Raw genomic sequence first — 9,616 nt, forward strand, 5'->3', positions numbered from 1 at the left:
GCTGGAAAGGGCTATGGGGCAATTGGCCAGCAGCTTGGTGAAGAAAGATCAACTGTTGAAGCAATTGTTAGAGAATGGAAGAGGCTAAAGATGACTGTCATTCTCCTCTCGAACTGGGGCTCCGCTCCATGCAAGGTCTTACCTTGTGGGGTTCAATGATGATAAGAAAGGTGAGGAATCAGCCCAGAACTACAAGAGGAGCTGGTCAATGACCTGAAGAGAGCTGGGACCACAGTTTCAAAGGTTACTATGGTAACACACTACACCATCTTGGTTTAAAATCATGCATCGCACAGAAGGTTCCTCTGCTTAAGTCAGCACATGTCCAGACCTGTCTGAAGTTTACCAATGACCATCTGGACAATAGGGCAGATGACTGCACTGTGTTAAGGAGAGAATGAATGGGGCCATGACAAACTCCTTCCCTCAGTCAGAGCATTGAAGATGGGGCGTGGCTGAAGATGGGGCGTGGCTCAGTCTTCCAACATGACAATGACCTGAAGCACACGACCAGGAGAACCAAGGAGTGGCTCCATAAGAAGCATATCAAGGTTTTGGAGTGACCGAGCCAGTCTTCAGACATAAATCCAATAGACAATCTTTGAACTGAGCTGAAACTCTGTTGCTCAGCGACAGCCCTGAAACCAGAAGATCTAGAGAAGATCTGTGTGGAGGAGTGGCCAAAGTCCCTGCTGCAGTGTGAGCAAACCTGGTCAAGAACAACAGGAAATGTTTGACCTCTGGAACTGTAAACAAAGGCTTCTGTACCAAATATTAACACAGATTTTCTCATGTGTTCAAATACTTATTTGCAGCAATAACATACTAATACATTATGTAAAAATCATACAATGTGAGGGTGAGAAGGGATTTTCTTTCTTGATGTTTTTATTTTTGTTCACATCTGACAACAAATCTCAGATGTTTGGGCATGTTAAATATAAAAAGAGAGTTATACACCCCTTATTTTGAATTAAATCAAACAACAAATAAAAACAATACCCTGATATTAAAACAACCTAATAGGACTTTTATATGGATTTCCCCTGAACTTGTTATCCTCTTTATTAAGTTTTTTAACTTAGCTTCAGTTTTCAAAGAAACTCAACAAATGCCCAAACTAGTGTCAATCAGACCATCCTCCAACACCAGATTTACTGCTCTTTATATTTACCAAATCTATGTTCCAGACAGAAGCGAAAACTGCAGAGTCTCAGCTTCGTACCAAGCCCAGAGTTTTGGGGTAAATAGGCCCTAATACCGAAAGGTTAACAGTTCTCAAAAAATGGAAATCAGTATACTTTTTACTTCAAAACTTTAACTTGGGTAGATCTTTTAATCTTGTATGTGTACGTTTACTTAACTTCACTTTTACTGACAAAATAGAGTACTTCTTCCACCACTGGTAGTATCTTATTCATTGTTCATTGTTTTATGTTGCACCATAAAGTTTCTACATTTGTGGATTCTATTCATTGGCAGTGGAAATAAACCTTTTCTGATTCTGATTCTGATCTACAAATCTGTTTACTTCTATTAGTGTCACTACTTTTTACCTTTACCTCAGCTATACTCTGCAACCTCTGCTAAAATGTGTTTAAAAGACATGGCATTGTCTTCAAAAGTCCCTAAAACAGTCTGACTGCTTCTTTTGTTCTTGTCTTGGTGCTGCAGTGGACGGAAAATGGTCTGAGTGGTCCTCCTGGGGCCCCTGTCAGGACTTATTTGATCCTGACTACTCCATCAGCTGTACGACCATAGGAGGCAGCCAGCGCCATAAGCGCCTCTGCCTCCACAAGGCACTAGGGGGCGCTTCGTGTCCCATAGGGCCGCTGTCCGAGTCGCGGGTGTGCTACGACGTCGACGGATGTAAAGGTCAGTGAGCGTTTACACACAGTCTTCACACCTGTGGTTGTGCCCTGGGGCAAGACACATATTTGGCCCTCGGAGTTTGCATGAACTTGAGAGAAGCGGAGCTCATTTCATCACATAATGTGTGGGTTTAGTCTGGGCACCCGGAGATGAAGGCAAGCTCTCCACGATGCAGGTGAATGAAATAAAGAAAAAATGCTCTGAGGCTGCATTTCAATATTGAATTTCATCTGATGAATTTGTTCAATTTTGGAAACAAATTGAAAAAGGGAATTTGAGGCATGACTGCAAACATCTCCCAGTTATCAGTCATTGGTTCAAACACTATGTACCATATATGGACTGGCACCATCTCAAGTCCAGCCTCTTCATTCCAGCGTTGAGGGCGGCAAGAGAGTGATCTGGAACGGCCCCTGGGAAAGCTCCCAAAGTCCGGGGGCAAAATATGGGCCTTGATTTGTCAGAAAACAAGTTAAAAACACATCTTGTATGTACACAATGTATTTAGTCTCAATATTCTTTCTATTATATTAGCCTATTAAGCAGTTATTTTCTTTAAAGGGGCACTATGTTACTTTTGTCATGGAGGCTCAATCACCTTCAAGTCTCATGAACATCTTTTAGGTTTTTTTATTTATTAGGAATTCAACAATAACTGATAAGTTGTGACATTGCATCATCATGAGTCTCACATTAATATGTTGGTCCGTCACAATAAGATAAGATAAGATAAGATATTCCTTTATTGTCCCACATGGGGAAATTTCATTGGTGCAACGCAGGAAGATACAGAGGCAGATACAGAAGAAAAGAACAGATCACTTACAGGAAGTCTGAAAAACACTTTCAGTAGAAGATCTCCTATAAATAAAAACACCCATAGACAAATGCATAAATAAATAAATACCATTGCATGTGATCACGACAGTAATTGCACATGAATATGTGTCACGACGGCACATGGATTGCACATGAATTTCACAGTAATTGCACATGAATCACAACAGTAATTGCACATATGACAGAATTGCACATCAGTATTAGGTTAGGTCAGTATTGCGAGTGTTCAGGACTAACAGTGTTTGTTATAAAGTCTGACAGCAGCAGAAGGAAAGACCTACAAAACCTTTCCTTCACACAGCGAGGGTGGATCAGTCTCTCACTGAAGCTGCTCTCCAGAGCGGACATAGTGTCCTGCAGGGGGCAACAGTCATGGTCCAGCATAGATGTGAATCTAGCCAGGACCCTTCTGTCCCCCACCTCCTGCACCGAGTCCAGAGCACAGCCCAGGACGGAGCTGGACTTCTGGATGACTTTGTCCAGTCTCTTCCTCTCCCTCTCTGTGATGCTGCTGCTCCAGCAGGCCACACCTACAGGAGCTGATGCCACCACAGAGTCATAGAAGGTCTTCAGGAGTGGCCCTGTCACTCCAAAAGACCTGAGTCTCCTCAGGAGGTAGAGCCGACTCTGGCTCTTCCTGTACAGTATGTCTGTGTTATGAGTCCAGTCCAGTTTGTGGTTCAGATGAACACCCAGGTACTTGTATGAGTCCACTCTCTCAATGTCCCGTCCCTGGATGTTCACTGGTGAGGGGGCAGTGGGGTGGCGTCTGCGGAAATCCACCACCATCTCCTTGGTCTTCCCCGCATTGATGAGGAGGTGGTTCCGCTGACACTAGTCCACAAAGTCCTGCTCCAGTCCCCTGTCCTCAGCATCATCGTCGTCCGTGATGAGTCCGATGATGGCAGAGTCATCAGAGAACTTCTGCAGGACACAGCTGTCCGTGTCGTGTCTGAAGTCTGCAGTGTAAAGGGTGAAGAGAAAGGGTGCGAGGACAGTGCCCTGGGGCGCCCCCACACTGCAGCTCCGAGTGTCAGACACACAGTCCCAGGCTCTCACAAACTGGGGTCGGTCTGTGAGGTAGTCCAGGATCCACTCTGCCAGGTCATACTCCACACCAGCCGTCTCCAGCTTGTCCCTCAGGAGCAGCGGCTGAATGGTGTTGAAGGCGCTGGAAAGATCGAAGAACAGGATCCTCACAGAGCTGCCAGGCTTTTCCTTCCAGGTGAGAGAGAGAGCGGTGCAGCAGGGAGATGACGGCGTCCTCCACTCCGATGCCAGGCCAATATGCAAACTGCAGCGGGTCCATGGCTGAGCTCACGGTGGAGCGGAGGTGGTCCAGGACCAGCCGCTCCAGTGTCTTCATCAGGACGTGAGAGCCACCGGCCTGAAGCTGTTGAAGTCTTTGGCGCGCAGCGTCTTAGGCACAGGTACCAGACAGGAGGTCTTCCAGACCTGTGGTACCACCCTCAGCTTCAGGCTCATGTTGAAGACATGCTCCATAACTCCACACAGTTCATCTGCGCAGGACTTAAGGAGTCTGGGGCTGATGCCGTCAGGTCCTGCTTCCTTCCTCACTTTAATCCTCTTCAGCTCACTCCTCACCTGTGCTGCTGTGACAGTCAGTGGTTGGCAGGGGGACCGTGTGCTGGGGGGATGGGTGAGTCCAGGCGAAGTGGGGAGCTGATGGTCCAGGGCAGATAAGCGAAGAAGAACAGATGCAGGGCATTGTCCAGTTGTGGAATAGGGAGCATGCAGCTGTGCAGGGGGAGGGACGGGTGATCGATCAAATCTCAAGAAGTGAGCGTTTAAATCATTCACCCACTGTAGATCCCCCTCTGTCTGGGCAGGGGGGATTTTGAAGCCTGAGATGGTTTCCAGGCTTCTCCACACTCCCTGAATGTTCTTTTGCTGCAGCTGCTCCTCCATCCTCCTCTTGTAGCCGGCCTCAGCCTGCCTGATCTTCCTCCTCAGCTCTTTCTGCAGTCCTCAGCTCCTCCTTGTTCCCTGACCTGAAGGCTCTCTTCTTCTCCTTCAGCAGAGTCTTCAGTTCACGGTTAATCCATGGCTTGTTGTTTGGAAAACACCGCACCGTCCGGGAGGGAACAATGTTCTCAAAACAGAAGTTGATGTAGTCCGTGATGCACTCTGTGATGGTGTTGATGTCCTCCCCATGTGGGTCATAAAGCTCAGTCCAGACAGTGGTGCTGAAGCAGTCCCTCAGAGCCTCCTCGCTCTCAGCAGACCACATCCTCACCTCACGGGACACCACAGGCTGCCTGTGCACGATGGGTTCATACACAGGCCTCAGATGTACAAGGTTGTGGTCCGAGCTGCCCAGGGGAGGGAGGGGGGAAGAGGAATAAGCCTCTTTGGTGTTGGCAAAAAACAAGTCCAATGTTCTGTTGGAAGGGAAGAGAGCCTGTGGGTGCTGTGTTTGCAGCCTACAAGTGCAGGAGAGCAGTGCTTCACAAGCATATTCAGCATTGGCAGACGGGGACACATAGACTGCGATCAAAATCACATGTGAGAACTCCCGGGGCAGATAATATGGCCTCATGCCAATAGCCAATAGTTCAATATCCCTGTTACATAGCTGCTCCCTCACTGTGCAGTGTTCGGGTTTGGACCAGCTCGTGTTCACATACACAGCCAGACCTCCTCCTCTTTTCTTTCCCCATTCTCTCATTCTGTCCGCCCGCAGCAGATGAAAATTGTCCAAACCTACAATAGAGTCTGGCATTTCTGCTGTTAACCAGGTCTCTGTGAAAATCAAGACGCTGCTGTCCCTATAAATCCTCTGGGACCGCATGAGGCTCGCTATTTCCGTCATTTTATTTTGAAGGGACCTCACGTTACCCATGACTACGGCGGGAACCGACTTCTCTCTTCTCTCGGAGTTTGCGTCCAGCCCGTCTGCTTCTCTGCGTTTTCCTTAGGATGTCCGCCAGGATAACGTGACGATCTCCGGGTAAGACGAATGTTCTCCGCAGATTCATGAGTTCCTCCTTTGTGTAAACGCGGTACGGCGCCGGCCGGGGGGCGGGGCCGGAGCCGGGGGGCGGGGGCGGGGGGCTCAGAGCCAAGACACATCGCGACGACACGACGAAAACACTCAATCCAGCCAAATAAAGTCAAAACAAGTTAATTTAAAGCGATTCCAGTGCGTGTCCCGATCGTTCGTGAAGTTCCTCGTGTATATAAACATGTACCGACGACACAAGCTTCTTTCCTAAATGTATTGTTTTGTTTCAGCAGCAGCGATTGAGACTGTTGAGAAACTTTACAAAATCCATCTCGTTCCCATTGATCTGTTTGCAGTCCACTCCAATGCTTAACGGGCCAATCACACGGCATTTAGGGCTGGAACCAATCACAGAGCAGCATTGTGGTTTGGGCCAAAGTCAAACCAACCAAACCAAAACGTGCACACGATGGAACTTTGTACATTTGTGGACGAGAAAGAGGACTGTGCTTTTCTGAACACTGGATTTAGATTGTTCTGCTTCTTCTGCTGTTGTGACGATTCGACCAATCAGTGCGAAGTATTTGACTAACGTTCCGATGACTTTTGGGGAGAGACTGATTCATGTGAAGGACTCAGATCAGTCTGGAATGATCCAGGTTATTGTCACGACGGTTTCAAAGAAAAAAGTATAATTTCAACAATTCTGTTGCCGCTTCACAATATTGCAAGAAATATTGTGCATTGTAAGATTGGCATATTGTTACATACATCCCTAGTTCACTAACAAGGACCACACCACCACAATGGAATACGAGGAGGGAATAGTCATTGATAATAATGATGATGACGATGACATCGATAAGAGATCCATAATAGATCCATAATAGATCGATTTGAGATGGCTGGGCAGGGACTCAGGATGGGGTTCCGTGTCATGTGATCTGCCCAGCCCATTCAGAGCCCCCCATCCTTTAGATGATGATGCGTTAAGGGGAAGACAAAAGAGACATGGGGTGGGAGGGTGGGGTCGAGAGAGCAGAATCAACCAGAGATGCTGGGATAGGCCTGTATAAGAAGGGCTTCTGGGTAACTAGAGGTGTGGCTTAAGAGTGGAGGAGTGGTTGCAGGAGGAGGAGGCGTGATCCAGCTCCTGAAACAGATTTTTACAGCGTTCTCATGTCCACACCTACAAAGCACAAAATTGACCACAATGCACCTTGAAAAGTAGTGCCTAGCGCTGGAGTCTCAGGATGTTTTCGGATCAATTCCATGACTGATTCAAATCAGTTTTGATGTTTAAGAGCAGGTCTAAGATGTTGTGTCCCACAGTGAAGGGCCAGTGGACCGGCTGGGCCCCCTGGAGCCTGTGCATGCCACCCTGTGGAGCCGGGTCCCAACGCTCACGCAAGAGGACGTGCACACCAGACTACAAAGACTACAGGTGAGACCGTCTCCAGACCTGCTCCGGACCCGCTCCGGACCTGGTCCGGACCTGCTCCGGACCTGCTCCGGACCTGCTCCGGACCTGCTCCGGACCTGTTCCAGACCTGCTCCAGACCTGCTCCAGACCTGTTCCAGACCTGCTCCAGACCTGCTCCAGACCTGCTCCAGACCTGCTCCAGACCTGCTCCAGACCTGTTCCAGACCTGCTCCAGACCTGCTCCAGACCTGCTCCAGACCTGCTGCAGACCTGCTCCAGACCTGCTTTAGTCCTAGATTAGTCCTGCTTCCCTTCAGTCCTGGTTCAGTCTTGTCTCCTCTCTCTTGCAGTCCCACCATTGGCCTGAGGAATGAGCCTGCCACGTTCTTCGGGGCCCCGCGGGCAGACTGTGGAAGCCCTGCCACTTCGGAGAGCCAGAACTGTGTCAACGCCCCGCCCTGCTCTTGATGGCATCCCCACGACTCACACATGCATTCTGGGAGGTTTAACAGGTCTGCAGTTTTGAACAGGAAGTCAATGGAACTGTTTCTATTATTAAGCTGTTTCAGATCAATATTGTGGTTTATATTGAACAAAATGTAAAATTATGATCTACTCATGGAATACTAGTGCGTTAAAAACGCATAATATCTCTCTAAAGCCCCGATGCATTAGAAGTCATAACAGTGTTTCATTACCGTCGTTTTTATTGATATTGAAAACTTGTGTCCACAAGTCAAACAGTAAATGTCAGTTAGCTACAAATATTAGACTTTGGAACAAATGGAATGGTCATGTCAGACTATGTTTGGGTCTCTCTCTCTCTCTCTCTCTCTCTCTCTCTCTCTCTCTCTCTCGTTTCTGTTCTGTGTTATTTTATGTTATTCTTGTATGCATTGCATCAGCTGCAAACTCTTCTTTGTAACTATGTCTGACTGCATATTCCCTCCCAAATAAATAAAATACCATGAACTGGTTCATCTCTCCACAGATCTGACTTGTAACTTAACATGGTGGCATCACCTGGTGGTCTCCTGGAGATAAATATTTGCACCATTCCAGGCAAAGCAACAACATCTAAGAGACTAGCATGTGGTAGTTATAGCGCCTTTAATGCTCTAGCTTAAAGGTTAAATGTCTAAAACTAAACTGGACATTGAGATTTTAGGGCCCTGGGAGCCAATGTGGCTCTCTGCATGTCAATTTAAAGCACAAACACATGTTCACGTTATAAGGACATGAACACTGCAGTCACAGAGAGCGGCCAGCGGGGGGCAGCAGGAGCACCGAGTCTTCACCACTGCTGTTTGTACTGCAGGGACTGACAAAGAGCAGAGGAATACTCAGACTGTAGTAGTACTAGCAGCAGCAGTAGTACACTGAGGAGACTGAGATGACTTACAGAGTACCTGTTGGGGACCTTGGGGGTGCTGTCGGAGGTCTTCAGGCTCTTCAGGGTCTTCAGGGTGCACTTGCAGTGAGGACACTGCTCATCCACTGCAACACACCAGCTTCACATCATTCCCTAAAGATGCAAACCCCTCACAGAAAGTTGCAGTGCCACCGTCATGATCTTACTCAGAGTTGTATTTTGATATAATATGCATATATTTCAAAAATCCTTTACTTCTACATGACTATCTCTGCCAGGGATGGTATTTTGGTTATCAGGGACAACGGTGGGTCTGATATTGGTCCGATATGGGACCTTTTGTCAATAGTTGGCAAATATATATTTTTTGCACTTGCAGTTTGTTCTCAGCATCAGATTTGTCTTTTCAAACAGATCGTGAATAAACAAAGAAATAGAAGCATAATCAGGCTAAGACGTGTCTGCATGTTTACACTATGATTATTTTATCTATCAAATAAATCATTTTGCTGTAATTTACTCTTTATGGGCTTTACTAAAGACTGCTCTGTTTTTACATCGGGATCATTCAAAATAAAGCCCCAGGTTTTACAGGTAAGGCCGTTTTTAAATGATGAAAACACGTAAATTAAAAGGATTATTAGGCTGAGCAAAAGAATATGTCTGTTTGCCGTAACCCGACCGACCCGGTATAAAACTAGCCGACTGAAAAAAAAATATCAGCATTTTGTTAAAATTTTTTGAAATATTTCGCCGACTCTCTGACCAAAGCGCCGTGTAGAATAAGTTTATAAGTTTATAGCGCTGGTAAACTTATATAACATCCCAAGGGACAGATAACGCATTGTGCAACACATATGTTTCTGTATTAAACAGACCGCGCGGGAGAGAATCTGTATTGTCTTTTACATGTTGATACGGCTCTGTCAGCTCCACTGCCCTGGGCACCGCTCATGTCGTTCTGCATCATGATGTGGCTTCATTTAAATTTGACTTGCGCATTGCATTCTGGGAGGGAAACACTCCCAGCAGCGTCATCACAACAAACATGGTGGCGCCCATGTCCCCCGCATGATCCCCCCCGCTCGCCTTTGCTACCAAAATAAAGGATAACGGCGTACAAAGGTCAATTTTTGATTTTGAC

The 9,616-nt window shown here is 47.0% G+C and overlaps 1 protein-coding gene across 1 annotated transcript in view; it reads left to right on the plus strand.

Moving 5' to 3' along the window:
- LOC140357826 (properdin-like) overlaps positions 1-8,076 on the plus strand; it is a 38,340-nt gene extending 30,264 nt beyond the window's left edge. The window contains exons 9-11 of the mRNA XM_072442345.1: positions 1,675-1,875; positions 7,010-7,121; positions 7,451-8,076. Coding sequence (XP_072298446.1) covers positions 1,675-1,875; positions 7,010-7,121; positions 7,451-7,568 — 431 coding nt within the window. The 3' untranslated portion in view covers positions 7,569-8,076. The remainder of the gene's footprint in view (positions 1-1,674; positions 1,876-7,009; positions 7,122-7,450) is intronic.
- The last annotated feature ends 1,540 nt before the right edge of the window (positions 8,077-9,616 follow it).

This window comes from Eucyclogobius newberryi, unplaced genomic scaffold (genome assembly GCF_026437365.1).
Source record: "Eucyclogobius newberryi isolate DKJ021-1_F unplaced genomic scaffold, fEucNew1.0.hap1 SCAF_13, whole genome shotgun sequence".
NCBI classification, from domain to species: Eukaryota; Metazoa; Chordata; class Actinopteri; order Gobiiformes; family Gobiidae; genus Eucyclogobius; species Eucyclogobius newberryi.